Raw genomic sequence first — 21,170 nt, forward strand, 5'->3', positions numbered from 1 at the left:
CCCTATCAAAAATCTAATACTAAAAGGAAATTAAGAGCCATAACCATTATTAACAGGAAATGACACTAATACAATTCTTAAAACTGTATTCATTGGAAGCAAAAGCTGAAACCACAACAGCACAGACCATTGACTGTGCTGGTCACAGACCATTGACTGTGCTGGTCACATTGACAAAAAGATGTGGGAGGATACTTTGATGAGTGAGTATACAGGGCTGGAGGAAGATGATTAGATATTAGAAGCTCAATGACTACTTACATGCTGGCGGTGGGGTTGAGCTAAGGGATACTTTACTACTTACCTTCTCCTCCTCCTGCTGTGACTTTTCATAAAAGATGCCTCTCATACCTGTATCTGTGTCCTCCATCAGCAGAGGATGCCTCTCCTAAGAAAGGTGAAAGAACTGAAAAGAATGTTGTTATGATTTGAAAGAATTTAAACTATCCCCTTGTAAGGATAATTATTATTGTGTGTTTATAAAACAAGCTTAATTACTCTGTTTATTTGCTGACTGCTGAAACTAATAGAGCAGGAAATCAAGCATATTTACTCTGTGTGAATTTCTTCATTGGTTTCTGCTTTGCCTATTTACAATGTGCATTATTCCTTGTCTTAAATCAATGACTAACAATATGATGGCAGGGCTGTTTTCGAACTAAACAAAATTTTATAGACAGACATGTAGTGTGTGAACTTTGCTTAGTGTGATACAAAGTAATTCAAGGGAACTGTGGGAAACAGGGTGCTCTGGTCTTCCCATGCCCAGTGAAACATTTTGTTGCATCTTGTCGCATAACCGCTGAATAACTATGCAATAAAGAAGGCTAGAGCGGGGAGGGAAGGCAGAGAGAGTCCGTGAGTGGAGCTGACAACAGGGCACACTCTCTGCTTTCTCCCTTTTGCAAAAGCACATCAATACCAACTTCTGGTTTCTCTCTGTTTCTTCTGGTGTTTTGCTATTACAGGTGCTGGCCAGTAAATTAGACTATCATCAAAAAGTTTAATTATTTCAGTAATATCACTCAAAAAGTGAAACTTGCACATTATATTCATGCATTACACACAGACTGATGTATCTGAAATGTTTATTTCTTTTAATTTTGATATTTATAAGTGACAACTAATGAAAAATCCAAATTCGGTATCTAAAAAAATTTGAATATTACTTAAGGCCAATGAAGAAAAAGGATTTTTAGAAATGTTGGCCAACTGAAAAGTATGAACATGAAAAGAATGAGCAGGTACAGCACTCAATACTTGGTCGGGGCTCCTTTTGCCTCAATTACTGCATTAATGCGGCGTGGCATGGAGTCGATCAGTGTGTGGCACTGCTCAGGTGTTTTGAGAGCCCAGGTTGCTCTGATAGTCGCCTTCAGATCCTCTGCATTGTTGGGTCTAGCGTATTGCATCTTCCTCTTCACAATAGCCCATAGATTTTCTATGGGGTTAAGGTCAGGCGAGTTTGCTGGCCAATCAAGTACAGGGATACCATGGTCCCTAAACCAGGTACTGGTGGTTTTGGCACTGTGTGCAGGTGCCAAGTCCTGTTGGAAAGTGAAATCTGCATCTCCATAAAGTTGTTCAGCAGCAGGAAGCATGAAGTGCTCTAAAACTTCCTGGTAGACGGCTGCATTGACCTTGGACCTCAGAAAACAGAGTGGGCCAACACCGGCAGATGACATGGCACCCCACACCATCACTGACGGTGGAAACTTTACACTGGACTTCATGCAACGTGGATTCTGTGCTTCTCCGTTCTTCCTCCAGACTCTGGGACCTTGATTTCCAAAAGAAATGCAAAATTTACTTTACATCAGAGAACATAACTTTGGACCACTCAGCAGCAGTCCAGTGCTTTTTGTCCTTAGCCCAGGCAAGACGCTTCTTACGCTGTCTGTTGTTCAAGAGTAGCTTGACACAAGGAATGCGACAGCTGAAACCTTTCAAGTCTTTCATGCGTCCCTTTTCAAAATGTTCTAATTTTCTGAGATACTGAATTTGGGGTTTTCATTAGCTGTCAGTTATAATAATCAAAACTAAAATGAATAAACACTTGAAATATATCAGTCTGTGTGGAAGGAAAGTATACAAGTTTCACTTTTTGAATGAAATTACTGTAATAATTCAACTATTTGATGACATTCTAATTTACTGGCCAGCACCTGTATAGCTGTTGTGTGAATCTAACACCCCTCTTGAGGCTGCAGGCGGCAAAGAGATGCAATGAACTGTCAGGTGTGGGTTTTAGGGAGGACACGGATGCAGACTTTCAAAAAAGGTTGATTTATTAACAACAAAAAACAAAATTCAAACTAAAGGCGCGGCAAAGCCGGATTCAAAAAACGTTGCAACAAAACAAAAAGAACATGGCATGGAATAAATACTTAGCTTGACAAAACGTGGAAATCATGGAAAGCAGGACTCTTGGCATGGGTTTCAAGGGTGACGAACAACAACAAAGATCCGGCAAAACTGACAGGGGAGGCAGGAAACTAAATAGAGGGCTAGGAGTGATTGGGGAGTGAGTGCAGCTGAGGAAAAAACACAGGTGACGTGAGTGAACTAATGGACAGAGTGCAGGGAAACTAAAGCATGACAAAAACTAAGCATGGGCTGTAAACAAGAGCATAAACTAAACATGAAAACTAAAAACAAGAGTCTCTGGGCGTGACATGAACTTAGTACGGACAAACAAAAGGGCCACCATGTCTTTTCTGCATCCTGTTTATCCAGCTTCCTGTCACCAAGTCTAACAGTTTCTCAACTAATTGGATGGTTGGTTTTCTACATCACCCTTCATTCAGTTGTGTGATGAACTGTGGAGAAAATATCTTTATGAAAGGGTGAAGCTGAATATTCTGGATTTTTCAACAAATTTCATTAAAAGAACCAAACCAACTATAATATACTGGGAAGTATTGTATGTCCTCTGTGCCATTCAGTTCCAGTGTTGTCTATTAAAATAATTAATAAGTCACTCTGAAGCACTGGCTAACTTGTGACTTAATTACCACTTCATAAGCACACATTTTTATTTTCCATCCCACTCCCATCTCACGTACTATAGGACTCATTGGAAACCAAACAGAACTGCCACTAAAAAATTATTATTGAACAGCTGTACCTTTAAAACAATAATAATAATCAAATGTTATACATTTATTTGACATGAAGCCAGGGTAGGAAGTTTTGAAATTACTGAGAAACTTGCTAAACTTATTGAAAAGACTTTTTGTGAGATTTGAAAAGAAAATTTAGAATAACACCAAAAAAGATTTTTTTACAGGTGTATTCTGTGTTGCATTACTAGACTACCCTAGCACATAAAAGCTAACATCTGCATTCTTTTACAATAATAACTACAATAATAACGTTTCCCTAACAGTGGAATAGTAATAATTTATTATAGACTTACCCAGATTTAAACATTTTCATGTGTAATATCCATTTATGAAATTGCTTTCTGATCAAGAATATTTCTAACATTTTTATGGAAGTTTCTTGTTTCAACTGCTGCATGATAAGGTTCACACGAAGAAAGTAATTTATTCATCTGCACTCATGAACAAGAGTTGAAATATGCAGGTGTAGTCTTGAGAAGAGACCCATTAGCTCATGTTAATTCTCTTAACTAATAACTTAAAATGAACCTGAGACTTCAATCCACAAGAATGTGCAAAGACATGTCTCATCTTGACTAGCAGCAAAAAAATTGTCGAGCCAGTCCTAAGCTCAAACTCTCAACAGGTACAAATTCAAAACACTGCAGCTGCTCAGTGGGTTGATATCTACAGATACTGTGGCCTTTTAACCGTTTGGTAAAAGCTGACAATCAAAAAAACAATAATAAACCTCTCCATTCATTGTGTGTCAGTGGTGCTTGATCCCTTAATCAAAAGGGGAGGTCTTCTCTGAAAACATAGAAGAAAACAGAATAAGACTTCACAATTAAGTTTAAAAAGTTAAGAGTAAATGATAGCCATCTAAACAAATAATACTTATTGTTAAAAAAAAAAACTCCTTAAAATGCTTCCACAGTAAGTTGGTCCCATGTAGCTCATTCAGGATGTGCCTGGTAAGTCCCCATGCCATGGGTGAAGACCCAAACATTTGGCACTTCCCGATGAGATTCTCCCCAGGTCTTGCTTCAGGGTAAAGCCTTGATCTCCCTAACAATTGGCAAGATGCCTTGTTGAATCCATCATCAGGCTTCTTGAAAGATGTCTCACTCTCAACTTGGTGCAGGACAGGTGGAGGGAGCCATCAGGCTGAAGGAGTTCTACAGAGCTCAGTTAGTTTCTGGGACCCCAGAGGCAGCTAATAGGTACCAGCAGGCTAAACAGAAGGATGGAGGGATAGCTTGCTTGTCATGTCATGCCGCAGTTCACTATCTGAATGGTCAGACATACAGCTGGCTTGCCGCAGGCAGCACAATCGCAGCACATTGCAAAAGAGCAAGAAGTCTCTTGAGCACACTATCTTCATACTATAAACATTCCAGATATATCAACATTACCTCGGGAATATCTCTCATAAATTGTCAAAGTTTTAAGAGGGCACCCAAGAGCCAGCAAATGTCTACAGAAACAATACTTTTTTACACAGGCAAGTGTAATTAAATACCATGTAAACTCTGTTACACCAGCGCAATTTCCAGTAGTGATGGATTGCTGCTCACCTCAACTTGGGATCTTGTCTGTAAAAGGTACACTTTGAGGATCCTTTTAGCCCGACTGATGCGCCTCACATATCAGTCAGGCAGATACTGACAGAAAGCCATAGTCCGACTCTATGTTAGCAACTCTGTTTCCTCACTTGCTAGATTGCCACCAAAGTGAAGAAGCAGAAGCACCACATGCAAGCAAGTCAACCTCAGGTGTCCAACATCAACTATGTCAACTATACTAGAAAAGAGCTATGTAAATAGATTCAATTTATCAAGTGAGGGCCTCAGGCAGTCCTCCAGGTGCAACTGCATGAAAATCAGGGATGAGAATTTGCACCTCCAGGTCTGAGGACACGGTCAGTGATTTCCCACTTCATGTTGGCAGAGAGTTGTTTCCTCAAATGGAGGAGTTTCAGTTTGTCTCCTCCACATACTGGTTGCACTTTACAGGTGGAAAATGGACGTCCTTGTTAACCCACCATTGTTCCTCCTTGTAATTCACACATGCCAAACAGAGGAAGCTTAGCCCGACATCACTGTATCTTTACATACATCATTCCATCGTCGCAGAATAAGCCAAGTGACGACAGCATTGTTAGAGCGGCGAGTTGCTTGATGTGTGTAATGAGGCAGAAAGGCCCATCTCATCTCTATTACTTCCTCCCTTATACCTCAGAGGTATATTGGCAGCATATCAACAATATTCTGCCTCTTACTTTCAAACATAATTCCTTCTTCATTCCCGGCTTGAAAGAGACTAGTATCTCAGAGTCTAGCCTACAAGATGAGATAAAACACAGTGGGGCACAGTGACAAAAATAACAAATAGAACTTAAAGTGTTAGTTCGCCATTTTGCACATTAAGCCCTGTTTGGGGGTATTCTGGGATGAGTTAGAGATGTTCTGATCACAATTTGGACATTTGGTGCTGAACGGAGCATTTAGGTATCCACTGCTGCAGCCCCCCCCACCTTTGCATTGAGTCAATGCTATTCAACGGTGTCCGGAAAAATAGGTCCACCAAATGCTAAAACAACTGTTAGAAGGCACATTTCGCTGCGATTTTCGGGTCAATTTATCGCTGTCCACCACTGACCACACGGTGAGTTCCATGTCTTTTCAAACGAAAGTTTAATGCCGTTTTATGATTGTTTGCTTGAGTGGTCATTGACTCAATGCAAAGGTGGGGGGGCTGCAGCAGTGGATACCTAAATGCTCCGTTCAGCACCAAATGTCCAAATTGTGATCAGAACATCTATAATTCACCCCAGACTACCTAAAAACAGGGCTTAATGTGCAAAATGGCAAACTAACACTTTAATCTCTTTTGTTAATATGGTGAAAAATAATGTAAATAACTAAAAAATAAGGTGTGATAATTGCATCATAATGCAAAAGGGTCTATAGTTCATAGACCCTCCATTAAAACATCTAGTTTCTATTTCTATTATCTATAAGATTATAAATCCCACATTTAAGGAACAGGAAATGGGCTAGTGCAGTTACAGAACTTGAAATTTTTTGTTTTGAATAACAGAAACATGCCAAGAGTTGCTGTCATTCCAGAATGTACTCAGCTGAAGGAACATGTGACAGACACCTGACACCCTTTATGAGTGTCGTGCTTGTAGAAATACAAAACATCCCTGTGATTATGGTATTCAAGTAAGATTACAGTTAACAGTTCCTTAAATGCTTTAGATTCCACGTTAGTGTCTTATTCCTTCATCTTTGTAGTATGTGTTGGTGTTCAGTAACTTCTATGTGATGTACAGTATATGATACTATGTTCATGAAGAATTAGTGAATCGTTGCCATCAAACCACAGGTTCCAAACTTTCTACAGAAGCCTCCAGAAATTAATAATGCCAGCAAGGAGAACATTATGTTAAACAGTTTTTATAAATCTTTGCATGTTTTTTTTGTATAGATAACCCAATGATGGATAAAACTTTTAAATGATTTGTGACATTACAACTTTCACAAATTAATTCCCACTGGATTGAGTAGCGAACAAATTACAAAACATTTAGAAATATTCTAAATTAAAGCTGATTTGAAAAAGGAAATGAGAAAATTGTATTGAACGCAAAGATGCATACATAAGGCATTAAAAGGCATTATAGAGATACATATATATAAATATATAAATATATATGTATATATCAAATGCATAAAACTTGCAAAACATAGAAAATACTGCTTTATAGTTGTACAAAACCACCAACGAAGCTGCAGTTTACTTCCATTTTCCATTTTACTCAATAAACATTCATGTCAAAGTTTTAGGGAGAGATTTATTTTTTTCTTTGTTAAATATTGCTTCTTTCCCCCCTCTTCTTCTTTTTTTTTCACCTGACTCTTCACATGCTCAGAAAAACTATACAGGTACAAGTAGATCCCGCACATTTTTTGTGTTGTAGTAGAAGGTGCTTCTTGTCACTTTATCAGTGCAGCTGGCTCCAGGGCCCAACTGATAATACAATCTTCCAATCAGAGGCAGGAGAGCATCAATAGTAACTACACACAGGCCACGAGAAGCCTGGCACCAGATGACAAGAGATAAATGCAAGACTAAACCTGCCAGTTACATAACATGGAGATAACATACATTAGAAGGCTGTATGGGTTCTTTACACTTAACTTGCTCACACATGAAGCCATTACAGCACACTGTAAAATACAGTGCATCTGTCTTTGTGTTTCACCTATGGTGTTACAATCAATCTTTTAAAACAAAAAGCAACTATCTGCAAGTTAAACCTCACATCATAAGAGAAAATTTATTTCTAAATTTCTAAATTCATTATTAATTCATATATGATTTATGTGAAAAATGTTACATAGAATGGAAAAATACTTTATTCATCCATGGATGAAGAATAACATGATAACCTCCCAATAATAACATGAATTTAGGCTTGAAATGTTTATTTTTTTTTAAATAATGAACTTCTAGCAAATGTATTTGACAGTGACATTAATCTCAATTTGATATTGTTGATAATGTCAATTTATGGCATGAAAAAAATATGCTTTTTGCTGAGAAAACAATGAATTTACTCTTACTCAAAGAGTAGAGTACATAGTTTTTCCCTGAAAGTATGAAAACACAATCCTTGTTATTTAATAGTTACAGACACACGCACACACACACAGTGTTGGTGTCCTGTTATTCTATTTTTTAGGCTTTCTGTGCTAGTGAAGAGGAAACAACCTGGAGGAGCTCCAGGCCAAACGGGGCAAAACAGGTATGGGAACGTTAAGTTATCTTTTTCTCCTGTCTGTCTTTCCAGATCCTTATCTGGCTGTGTGACTCTCCTTCATATGTTACGCAACTAACTCAGCTGGTAAGTGATTGGTTGAAAAGCTTCAGGCTTTTCAATAAATCACTCCATCTAAAGGACATTAGGTCAAATAAGTGCACAACTAATGCATTTGAAAAAACTGTGTTATGTCCAAGAAGTTATCAAGGTTTTAGAATTAGAGAAGTGAAAACGTGTTGGGGTACTCCAGGGTACAGACTCTAAGAATGATGTCTCAATTTAGGATTATTTTCATTGTACAACGCTTGGCAGAGAGAAGTGAAGATGTTGAAAAGTGTGACACTTCTTGCTGGTATCCGTATGAATGGTTTAAAACTATAAACACCACACTTAGGCATAAATCTTACAAGATAAATAGTATTCAGAGCCTAGAATACCACAGTGAGAAAGAAAGAAACAAAACTTTATGTGTCAGCACACTGCTACAGTTTTACTTAAAATGCAGCTGCCCAGATAGTTTCAATGTAATATGAAACAGGCTGCTTAAAGTGATGAGCTCTCCAAAAATGATTAGTTAACAGTGTTGTATCCTGCAGGTCTTCACGACATTTTAGCATTTTTCAGCACATTTGTTTTATTTTTTAAAAAAAACAAAAAGTTTACTCTTTCAGTGGTTCATGTTATCAACATCATAAAAACTAAGCATCGACCAATTATGAATGAGTCTTTTTTCATAAGATAAACCAGGTTTATTCAATGTTTAATGTTTATTTGATAACCATTTGTTCCAAACCAAACCAAAGTTATTGAATTCTGATTAGAAAAAAATAGCTCTATTCAAGTTCTCAAACAAAAAAATTCAACACACTCAAAGAGCTTTGCTGTATTCAGGTTCTCAGTTTTCAAAGTAAACTTGGTCTCACGCACAGTTCCTGTTCTACTGATGTATTCAATCAACGTCTACTGGGGAACAGAATGCAAAACAGTTTTCAGTTACACACTGCCTCTTTTAAAATGTTCATTGTTCGCTGCACAAGAAAAGCTACCAGACCAAATGCTGTCCCATTTAGGCTTTCAGGCTCTGCTAAAGGTATGCAAAGACTACAAAGATACCTGCATTTTCCCTCATGGAGACAAGGGGGCACACATAGCTCTCAGTCAGGCAGACTTTTGAAACTGTCTGCCTTAGAAGAAGAGTGCACTTGAAAACTGTCACTCTCAGCAGTGGGGGTCAGTAGCAGGGGCATTTGTTAGAATGTTAAAAATGTTTAAGGGGTTGCATGTTTTTACAGGCCAAAGAGTTTAGAAATCAGAGTGGTAGAAATGTTGTCAGAAAGTGCATACTTTTACTCATGTGGCTCCTTCCTGACCCCACAGCATGTCACAGCTTCTGTCAACATAGTCATGCACCGCTGCCACCATCACGCATGCTGATACCACATCAGGGCTGCAGGCGGGCCGACCCGCTCTTATATCAGCATCCCTCATCTATTGTAGATAGATGGGAGGGAGATTCAGTACTTTTATTACAAATGACACGGTACAGTACTTGTTACAACCCTCTTAATTATGATAAGTCATGGCACTGGGTGTAACACAAACAAAATAAGTAATACCTCAGTCAGTTGATATCCATTGAAAAAGTATAATTTATTTACAATTCTGAAAAGGTAACATAACAAAAGATCATCCAAAACCACAGAGAAGCTCTTACTCTTCAGGGTCTCCGAGGCCAAAACAAACAAAACACCCCCTCTAATTGTGAAAAGAAAAGATCTCTGGCTAAGAGTCAACCTAAAATTACAAGGGCTAAACTCCCTGCCTGACCAAAAAAACAGGAGAAAATAGTGAGAACAAAAATAAAGGCAGAGAACCCCTACCAGCTTCCACTGTGAAAACAAAACACAAAATTAGTCATCAGTGACCTAAAGTAAATGCCAACACTGCACACCTTTTCAAAACACAAAACACGAAACACAAAACCCAAGCCCAAACACCAGATCAAGGCCCAGAGGAAAAGGGAAGGGCGCTTGGCACATGTTGAGTGAAGCTCTTTATGGAGCAGCTGACGAGCTGTAATACCAATCACCTGTGGCAGCAAGGTAGGCCTGAAACACAGGAAGAGGTAAGAAGGGTGTCTCGTGATGAGAGCTCCCCCCTGGAGGTCAGGGACCGTAACAGTACTATTTGTCTGTTGCAAAGAAAAGTAGGAACACCTCCGGAACACTTTTGTTTCTTTCTAACTGAAATAGTGTGCAGAATAACATCTGAATATGACCAGTAATCAGAACTAGAGTCTGCGATTACGGTCCCACACTCAAAAGTATCTCATGTACCTCAGGAGTAAACTGCAAGGCACGAAAGTAAAATTCATCAATCAAATGGAAATTAAATGTCATGGAGTCAAAGGGAGTGTTTACCTGCAGGCTGGACCGGGTGACAAGGAGATGCTTCAAGATGAGTGATCTCTTTAAAAAAAAAAAAAATCTTTCAGGGCTTTGGGGTAATTCCTGCATTTACAGTTTGCACTTGAAGTAACTTGAATTAGTTGAAGATGTTAAAGGTGTTAATAAAATTTCATTTTTTTTTAGGAATTTTAGGATATTTATGTAACTTTACATTTTTTCTGTCTGAAACATGAACAGCAGAGGGCAATGTTTCTTCTGCTTAGTCACAAAAGTATGCACAAATACAGGGGATAAGAATAAAGTAGAGTACAGCAGCCTATATTGAGGGGGAGGGGGAAAACTTTTTATTCTGAGAGTACATATTCTGAATTCATAAGCAGACTAAAAACTTCAAGCATCACTTGAAAAAAACATATTTCAATGAAATCCAGAAAATTTTCCCTTTAAATCATGCACCATTTTTAGCCAAGCATTTCAATAAAAGAATATTTATCTCCCATTAGTTAACTGATGTCAGGATTGAACAACTTTTAGATCTTTTGATCAAATGTGTTTCTTTCATAAATTTCAAATGTACTATTGTCACTGTGAGAACGTAACATCGTAATCAATGTCATGGTCAGCAAGTCATAGTTTTAAAAAATGATAAAAGTCTGTACTAAACTATATAGATATTCATGCAATAGTTGACAGGTTGTTTATCTCAGAACAACTAAAGCAATCACCTGTTGATACAAGAAAAGCGAAGCCAGTACAATACAGTTCCAGCAAACCAAGGGCCAGATTGTATTGCAGTTTATATAGTAGCTGCTGAGACATTTCATTTAAATAAAGATGTAAACCTACAGTACCACAGTGGCCAACATCAGAATGAATCATCTGGGGAACACTTCATGCCAAAGAGAAACTAAGAACTGAAATATAGGATGCATGTTTGGAGTATCTGGATAAAGTGCTGTAGGGACAGTTGGCTGTTGTCACCTAGAGGTGTTTGTTTGAATACTAATTGGTGGGCAAGAAAGAGTCCCATTGATAATGGAGCACAATGGGGAAGCAACACAAGCAAAAACAGAGGAATCCTATTATTGCATCTTTTTTCCACATTGGATGGTGTTTGTTTGTTCACCGCCTGCTGTCTCTGCGTGATCCTGTCAATGCCGTCCTTGTGCCCGGGAGCCACGGTGGCAGAGCGAACTGCATCCGACACAGCATCCTCTCCTACTGACCCCGGAGCCATGTGTGCAACAACAAATAACTGAATGCTTACAATAGTACTCATAGGCAAAAGCCTTCTGGGAAAGGTTAGAAAACACATCCAAGCTTGTTGGAATGCCTCATCACTGTATGCGCTGTACGATACAATATACTGTTTGACAGCAGGGGCCAATACAGTAGCAGCATGTAGATTTAGAATACCACCAATACTGATTTCATCCATGTTTCTTTTAAACTATGCTTGATACTTGCCCACATGTAGCCTTCATTGCCTTCATTGTATCCCCCTGCTAATAACAATGCAGAGGTTCTCAAATGATAAAGCTAAACTAAATAATTTTCTTGAATATAGTACAATTTCGGTACTAAACCTAAAAAACTGAAAGCTATTATGATATGAAAACAGTGAGAAATAACTGTCCAAATATGTTGTAGAAAAACCCAGAGTCCTGGATGAACGTTTTGTTTTCAGATCTGTATTGATCACCTAAAACATCTAAGTCATCCATTTTCACAAATGAACCAGTTCAGGCACCACTCTCACTTTCTGTCAGTTAATATCACTTTTTTCGCCTGAAGAAATATGAAAGATGGGTCTGGCTGAGTTCAACTGCTGGCAGAGGAAGTAGGGTTTAGTCAGAGTCAACTGAAATACCAAACTGTGGCTTTTCAACTACCTTGTACTGTTTAAGTGGACACATCAGCTGTCATTCTATTTACCAAGAGTGATGCGTACGTTAATTAATTCAAGTTTCGATTAATTGTGTTGAAATTTCTGTTTTGTCTCACTTTTAATAAACACAAACAGGAAAAGAGAAACAAAGCCTGGGACTGTCAGACCTTCATATGGTCATTAACATCTGGAGCGGAGAGGACAACGGTCCTGTTTACATGCTGCTGATCACAGAGAGGACCATTTGACCAGAGTGAGGACAGAGGGGGGTGAGAGTGAGGGATAGATTACAGCTGAACACTCACAGTTTGGACAGAGGGCCAAATGGAGATTAAGAGCGGAGATGAGTAAAGTTATGAATTATCCAAGAATTTCCTGATTGGATGGTAACAGAAATCGGGGTTGTCATGTCGGACAGTACAGGAGGATGACTGGACAACTGCATCATCTCAATTACACAGGTCTGCCAATTTAAAACTAGAAAAATACAGTAGTTGATGTTTGTCATATTGGGTTAAAATATCAGGTATAGCATGAGGGGTGTGTAATTGGTGTTTGAATAATGATTAAAAGTCCTACCATGTATCTTTTAATGATTGCAGGAGCGGGAAGAATGACACCCTTCAAAGTGAATTGTGCAGTGATTTTTTGGTTAATATCAAGCTGCTTCACCTGGTCTTCAGCTCTTTATACCCACAACAGAGCAGGTAATATTGCAAAACTAACTTTGGCAGAAAGCTGATATAATTTTCCTCTTAAATGTATATGCCAAGTCTGCCACTTGGCTAATTTCAGTAGCACAACTGTTAACAATATTCAGTTTTGACACAAACATCAAGAATGTAAGTCTTGACTTGACAACTCTAAAGTCGCCCAATTAAGGTCAGCCTTCATACAGAGATGTACAGAGGAAAAACACTGTTTTAGAATCCTTGCTGAATGAGTAAAGACCACTTTTTTGTTCCAGACTTACTGCAGACCCATTTGATTGGTTAAGACTGTGGTGTCTGGTTGTGATGGGAACTCTATTTATTAAAGCAGTTTCTTAGATAATGACTGAATACATTGACTGATATGGAGCATCAACCAAATGATAAGAGATGCTAATTTATCTCATTATCACAAGACCTTTTGCTTTCTAGATTTAAAAAAACCCAGAACATTATCAGGGCAAAAGGCACTCAGATCAATGCTCTTTATTCCTAGTGGAGAACTTGAAAATGTGTTTGACTCATATCTGATTTTTGTTTTCCCGGCTGGGGCCTTTCTGTGTGGAGTTTGCATGTTCTCCCCGTGTATGCGTGGGTTCTCTCCGGGTACTCCGGCTTCCTGCCACCGGCCAAAAACATGCAGGTTAGGTTGATTGGTGACTCTAAATTGTCCTTAGGAGGAAATATGAGCATGCATGGTTGTTTGTCTCCGTGTGGCCCTGTGGTGGGCTGGCGACCTGTTCAGGGTGAACCCTGCCTCTTGCACAATGACAGCTGGGATAGGCTCCAGCCCCCCGATCCTAAATTGGATAAGGCAGGTACAGAAAATGGATGGATGATTTTTGTTTTCAAAAATCGGATACCTGTCAGGACTTTTTGGGAGAACCTGCAATTAAATCTGAAATCAAAGCACAAATGTGTAGTCGTTTTTTTTCTGCCGTTAAGTTGATAAAAGATGATCATATCTTCTGATAGCAGGAAAAGCTAAGACAGTGACCACCTTCTTCTTCTCTGCTTCAGCAAAACGCTGCTTCAATAATACCTACTACAGCTGTCAACATGGTGTCAACAAGGTGTCAACATGATGTCAACATGCTGTCTTTGCATGCTATGTTAACTTCAGTAATATAAACGCTTTATATATTCCTCACAATTACAAAATAATAGACTATTTCTTATAGGAAAACAAGTTTTGATATCTTAACTTATAGAGAGAATTAACTCATGGTCTAAAAAAATCTATTGCTACAGTATAGACAAAAGAGGAATTAAGAAGGCCACCTTTGCCAGAACTAATATCTAGTGATATAGAGAATTAATAGGATTAAAACTGCTGAAAATATGCCAGACTTAAGTAACATAAAAAAGTGCTCTACAGAATAAGGTTTTACCTCAATAATTGAAAACCAAACATGAATGTAGACAACTGCTGCTACATTGCTGTTCATCATAGATGCTGATGGTTGCTAAAATTTTGTAGATCAAATACATAATGTGGACTGGTCTTGATCAGGCTTGCCTATTTGAAATTATTAGAGAGACACTAACAGCTGCTGAATGCTGTTTCACCCACAGCACCTGCAATACCCAAGAAGCTGCAGTATCTTCTTGAGCCGCTTGTGTATGCAGAGGTCACTGGCCGAAGGGGAGACAACGTCACCTTGCCATGTATCCTCAGAACCAAACCTAACCATTACAAGATTAAATGGACAAAGCTGGAGCATGAACACATCGGGCATGAGAACATCATCATGATATCAAATGCGAAAGATTTCAAGCCATACGGCCATCTTGGACAGCGGGCCTCTCTCCGGGGGGCTCACACCATGGACGCCTCCTTGCAAATAAGCCATCTTGAGCTGGAGGATGGCGGCACATATCGCTGTGAGCTGATAAATGGTATAGAGGATGAGAATGTTGCCATCACTTTGAGGATTGAAGGTAATTAAAACAACTTCCAGTGTCTGTTTAAAACATTTTTTTTCTGGTGGACAGTATAAGTTTTGAATCCATACCCCTTGCAAAGCAGCTAAAGCAAATGTTTTAAATCCGCCTACAGCTGCTGGTGAACATTGAAATGTTCTCACACCTACATAGAGGCATTCTTTTATAGAGATCATGGAGAAACAAACACTGATATCAGTTCTGTTTCTAGGTGTGGTCTTCCCGTATCAGAGTAAAAACGGCCGGTACAAGTTCACATTCCATGAAGCCAAGGAGGCTTGTGCTGAGCAGGATGCTGCATTAGCCACTTACAGCCAGCTCTACAGAGGTACCACACGCCATCCACAGCATTTCTTACCAAACAATAAATGGTGTTTATATTTATCAGCTATATCACTCAAGCCTTCTCTTCCTGCAGCCTGGACTGAGGGTCTGGACTGCTGTAATGCTGGCTGGATTCGTGATGGAACTGTTCACTACCCAATCATTCATCCACGCCCTGTATGTGGGGGGGATCTGCTCCCAGGCATTCGCAGTTATGGCCCAAAAGATAAAAATCATGATCGGTTTGATGCTTTCTGCTTTACCTCCCAGATATCTGGTAAGCCAGGAGGAAAACTGATTTATATTTGGGCCGCTGAAGAGTTCATAAAGGGAAAATAATGATAGTAAATCGATAAAGTGAATTAACAATTTCAGACTGACCTGTTGCTCCTGTATGAGAGTAAGGAGGTTGGCAGAGGACAGTTGTTAAGACGTGGAAATAAATAAATTATGAAATGAGTTGAAAAATGAGGCTGAACTTTCAAAAGAAAAAAAGATTTCAAAAAGATAACATCAGCATATAAATGACTTTCTACATGTGTTTCTGTAAATCTTTCCTGCTGTCACAGGCTCTGTCTTCTACATATCGGGGTCTTTCTCCTTTGATCAGGCAGTGCACGCTTGCAAACGTCAGGGATCTGACATGGCACTGGTCGGGCAGCTTTATGCCGCTTGGCGTTTTCAAAATTATGACCAGTGTGATGGTGGTTGGCTGAAAGACGGCAGTGTGCGGTTTCCCATCAGCAACCCCAGGAGGCGCTGTGGAGGCATCCCGGAGGCAGGTGTGCGCTCATTTGGATTCCCCAACAAGACGACACATCTTTATGGAGCCTATTGCTATAGGTAGCTGAGAGGTTTTGTTTTTTTAAAACAACAACAATAAAAAACTGATCAGTGTATAAAAAGAACAGTTTATCTAAGTACCAAAACCTGACACACCGAGAAAGATCAAGCAGTATGTGCAAGTATATCCTGCATACGTTGTCCGAAAGAAAAAAAACCTTTAAACTCTTGAGCTACAGAAACTTAATGAAAGCTGAATTATGAAATTTAATCTTTGGACAAACATTGAAGCTGTCAAATAACTACAGTGGCCTGTTGGTGATGAATTTCCATGTTACTTGGTGGATGGAGAAAATAAGATCAGTTCAATTTTGCAGCTAGAAAGAGCAGTATTTATAAACTGTTGTGCTGTTAAGTATGGAAAACTGACAGAAAAAGGATGTATCATTTTTCAGGCTCCATAGGTTACCAGCCAAACATTCAGTTGCATCAGATTTTCACACAGTCAGAAACACTCGTAAAAACAAGAATCATTTGGAAAAGAATTGTTTGTTTGCTTGGATAGAAACTTTACTGGAACGGTCTTAGATGACACAAGCTGTTGGGATCAATGATATTTGAACATGATACACAAGCACAATCATCTTCCAGTTAACTTAGCTTCTTGACAGATTTGTAAATCTACCAGTGTCCATTAACACGGCTGTGACCCGCTTGCTGCAAGCTCATTCAAAACAGCTCAAACTTACATTACAGGTAAAGTCATTTATTTGTGTATTAATGGCATGTACTTAAATGTAGTCAATAAAGATTTGTTCAGATACCAATTTCTTATTTGTCAATAATTATTTACCTATAAAGTTATGAGGGAAAGCTTGGGGGCAGTTTTGGTACATTTCTGGTGAGTTTTTGGCTCCAGCAGAGCTGCTCTTTTCCACAGATTCTGCAAATAACTTTAATGGGAAGAAGTTCTGCCAACGGCTGGAGAGTTTCCAGTTTGATTGGCTCGGGGTCGCATCATTAAAGCAATTTATAGATGATGTGATCCTATAAACCTTGTCAAGTGCAGACTTCCAGCGTGTGCTGATGGTTTACAGCCAAGTGTGAAGTACCCAGGATGAGAATGAGCCACAAGTCTGAGACCTTTGCCTTCTGTTGGAAAACGGTGAATTGCCCTCTCGAGTTTGGCTGTGAGTTGCTGCATCAAATGGAGAAGTTTAAATACATCCGGTTATGTTCACTTATAAGACAGACAAGAAACTGTCAGGCAGGTTTTGGTGTGTTATCAATCTGTTGTTTGAAGAAAGACCTTAGCCAAAAGACAAAACTGTTGATTTACATAATCTGGAACACCTCCCTGAGAAGGTGTTCTACGTGACTCTGTGAAACATCTAGTCGTAGGAGGTGTTTAACTATGTAAAACAACATGTCCACTGATAAAACCAAGACGTCTGCTTAAACTGTATAATAATGACGGCAATCACAACTGAATTCTTCCAGGATAATTTTAATGCGTGTTTTTTTTTACACAGTTATATCAACAGACACTTATCCAGACTACAAATTTACATTTTCCCTTTATCATTTGATCCATTTGTATGGGTTCATTAGATGAACAATTAAAATAACCTGAATAATCATTTTTGTACCTATTACATTACTCCGTGAAAATAATTAGATAGTCAATGGTTGCATTAGTTGAATCTTCAGAATATTTGTTTTCAAAGAAGAAAAACTGTCATATTAGTCAGTACACTGTCATCTAGCCAAAAAAAAAAAGTCTATTATCATTATACTGTTTGTTAATACATTTGTGGCCAAACAAAGATACCGTGAAGCTGATTTTAGCAACATAGAGTACGAAGTTTGAGGGACACCTGAATTAAAAGCACCAGAGAAAAGGCAGAATCACTGATCTGCGAAGTGTTACATGAGGTGGTTTAGCTCTGACTGGATTTTGTGATATTTATTCATTTCACAACGTAAGATGGGGCACCCATTTTCTTTTCAACAACAAAGAACAGCAGAGATCTGCTGACATGAAAAGTGCATTTAAAATATAGAAATGTATTCAACAATGCAGTCTCAACACGGCAGAATGGCAGTCAAAAGAAATGATTTGCATTGACATAGCTGGAGCTTAGTTAAGTTGGCAAAATGGACTTCATGTGTGATCACTTTCTGGAGAATCCAGCAGAGTGGTGTCAAATGAAAGTGCATTAAAAGGTTTCCGGTACAGGAAAAACATGTCAGTATCACCAAACACAAAACAAACTGTATTCAAAGGGATATGTTAGTCAGATAATGGAATCAAAATCAACTGTTAACTGTCCTTTTAAAGTTCTTTAGAAAAGCCTGTGTTACAAGTTGGCGGGTCTGCCTGATCCTGCTATGTCGAGCTTCCATATAAAATCAAGGAGAGTTGAGTCATTCTTTTGAAAAGAAGAAAGCAGACACAATACAGAATTCCTGCAGAAGACTGAAGGAACCACTACTGTATAATGGAGAAGAAGTGGGTCATATCACACGAATGTTTGGGTAGCCAACTCGGCTGCATTACCCACTTGAAATTGTAATGCAGCAGATGCTCCAAAAGTCAGATTTACTCACCATTATCTGGCTAAATAACAGCTATGGCACGTCCCTTAAAGTCCTCCTCTTGTACAGGTTGTGTCTTATGTTGTATTTTGTAACTGAAACACTGAAGAACTAATTCACAGTTCAGTGTATTAATGTCAATAATGGAAGATCAATATATCAAAAATAATTTTGTCTGAAAAATCCAAAACATAACTTACCTAAACTAAAGCACCTGCAAAAGCCTGCTTTAGTTGATATAAGTTAATATAACGTGTCCAGGAAAACAATTATGATTGTGCTTTTAAATGCTTTTACAACTGGAGTTGATTTGCATGTTCAGTCCGCACCCTCTGCTGCAGTGTTGTACCATTATAACTTTAGAACAGACCAGTGACATTTTTCATTTCTACAAGAGCTTGTGCATTTCTTTTACTTTCTTTGCACTTATTAGATAACTGCATGTTATCTAACAGTTAACATATAGCAAAAGTAAGTCTTGAAAAATGTGAAACCTGTGGAATACAGTTTTCAACACTAATAGAACTCCTATGAAGATAAAACCAAGGAATATTTCAGTTTTAGTGAAAGTCAGACCAGCTGATTCTGAAAATGAGTTGGATGAGTGTTTGAATAAATTTAAAAAATAAAAAAAGGATACAGCAAAATGTGATTATGGTCTGGGTTTTTTTAATCAAATGTTAAAATGCAGTGATTGGCAGATTTATGAATTTAACATTGCTATATAATGGCCTTATTTCAATATATACTGTTCTAAGAACACCTAAAACAACTAGATTCAGCTACATAATCACATATCATGTTAAGCAGTATTGGTATTATTTTATCGTTGCAATGACTGACCTTCATATGTGCATTTGTCTTTCTTCATTTATTAACCTCGTCGCATCATGTAGTTTCCTATCATCTACTTGGTTTACATGATAGTCGAATTTGGTGTGCTTCCAATAATACAGACTCTAAAATGTACATTTATATGGGCAACTTGAATATCTGAATGAAGACTGAATTTATCTCCCAGAAAAAATAGGCCCACACAGGCATGAGATTTTTCTACAAAAGTTATCCTTTAGTATGATAGTTAAAAAACAAGGAATGCTGCATTGGAAACTTTTTTCTAATCCAAAAAGTTGGCTGTCAAAACAAAACCACTGTTTAGCGTTTTGAACAGTGGGCAAGATCCTATCTTTTGATAAAAATGTGACTTTTTCATAGGAAAGCTTTGGTTGTTTTCAGAGATATAGTTTAACCAGCTATCAGGATAAGAGTGTTTTATATTTGAAATGGTCAAATGGACAGACTCTTCTAAAGCAAGAGTTTTTCACAAACTTCAGACTCTGCAATACTGGAAGACACATATTTGGATAACAGCACTTAGAAACTGTCCAGGATTTATGGAAATGTGGTTTTGAGATGAGTTTTAAATCCAAATCGTTTTAAAAGTTTAACATAATACAGAAATTGGATGGAACAGTCCTTTGTAACATAGGAAAAATTGGAAAACAGAAGAAGGAATGCCACTTTTTGCTTTAAATATTCCACTTAATGTCCCAAAACAGTGGGACTGCTTTCTCTGTGGCTTCACCCATGACCTCCTCGTGCCGGTCAGGCTGTGAGGTAACCGAGTCGTCTTCTACTGAATGCGCTAAAGGTGGAAGAAAACCGATAGAAATCATAATCAGCCAGGTCTCGTGAAATTCTGTAAAAATAAGCACACTATTCTAAAGCATTGCTCTGCTGGTTTAAAAGCCTATCAGACTAAAGATTAAGAGAAGAGACATCTGACAACTGAGATATTGTTGCTTTTTCAAACTTGATCTTCAACCCAAAAACCAATACCACGATATTTCTCTCACTACATGTTTCAAATTATAGTCGGAGGCTCCTTCCCAACATCCAGAGCCACATTTAGACATCCATTAGCTACATTTCACAGTTTATCTTCAATATGCTCTGGGTAAAAGAAGATACAGTAGATAAATGATCTGACATTTTGTCCCCACCTCAAAATCTCTGATTTTTCTGTCCATCTCAATTTTCTAATTTCAGTCTCCGTGTCTCCTCTCTCATCCCTGCCTCTGACCTAAAAATCATTCACGGCAAAATATTTTGAATCATGTCTCCATCAATAAAATACACCTGAAGGAGAGAGGAGGCTTGCTAGGAGAGCTATTATATGACCTTTGGCATAAAGTATTTGAGAAACTATTTAATCGTTCAGGTTGCTTTAACTTTCTGTGAGCCTGTGATTGCTGAATGGATGGATCTGAATGGATAATAAAGTCCACAACATGTGATGTACTCACTTGACATGCAGGTAATCAGAGGCTCTTCCCACTGGCCAGCAGGCAGGCATTTGATTACAGGATTGAGTCTCTGAATAAAACCCTCCTCACAGTAGTATCGCACCTTGCTGTTGGTCTCGTAACGCAACGACTTCTTTCCGTAGATCTTAGCAAAGGGAACCTGAGGTGGCTCTCCACAGGAGGCTGTTGGAAACAACTTTGCTTCTTACATCAAGTGTAATGATTAAACAAAATAAATCATACAAAAAGTTTCAAACTTGCAAAAGAGGGTGTT

At 38.5% G+C, this 21,170-nt stretch overlaps 2 protein-coding genes across 2 annotated transcripts in view; one reads left to right on the forward strand and one right to left on the reverse strand.

The window, feature by feature from the left end:
- The first annotated feature begins 256 nt into the window (after positions 1-256).
- hapln2 (hyaluronan and proteoglycan link protein 2) lies at positions 257-16,813 on the forward strand. Its single transcript, XM_075466112.1, has 8 exons — positions 257-397; positions 7,858-7,920; positions 12,367-12,692; positions 12,834-12,938; positions 14,517-14,882; positions 15,097-15,213; positions 15,304-15,486; positions 15,779-16,813. The coding sequence occupies exons 3-8, from the start codon at positions 12,659-12,661 to the stop codon at positions 16,054-16,056; spliced, it is 1,083 nt and encodes a 360-aa protein (XP_075322227.1). The 5' UTR covers positions 257-397; positions 7,858-7,920; positions 12,367-12,658; the 3' UTR covers positions 16,057-16,813.
- A 679-nt stretch (positions 16,814-17,492) lies between these two features.
- bcan (brevican) overlaps positions 17,493-21,170 on the reverse strand; it is a 38,736-nt gene continuing 35,058 nt past the window's right edge. Inside the window, exons 14-15 of the mRNA XM_075466107.1 lie at positions 20,897-21,079; positions 17,493-20,235 (exon numbers count right to left, since the gene is read on the reverse strand). Coding sequence (XP_075322222.1) covers positions 20,120-20,235; positions 20,897-21,079 — 299 coding nt within the window. The 3' untranslated portion in view covers positions 17,493-20,119. The remainder of the gene's footprint in view (positions 20,236-20,896; positions 21,080-21,170) is intronic.

The sequence above is a fragment of the Odontesthes bonariensis genome, chromosome 5 (genome assembly GCF_027942865.1).
Source record: "Odontesthes bonariensis isolate fOdoBon6 chromosome 5, fOdoBon6.hap1, whole genome shotgun sequence".
Classification (NCBI taxonomy): domain Eukaryota; kingdom Metazoa; phylum Chordata; class Actinopteri; order Atheriniformes; family Atherinopsidae; genus Odontesthes; species Odontesthes bonariensis.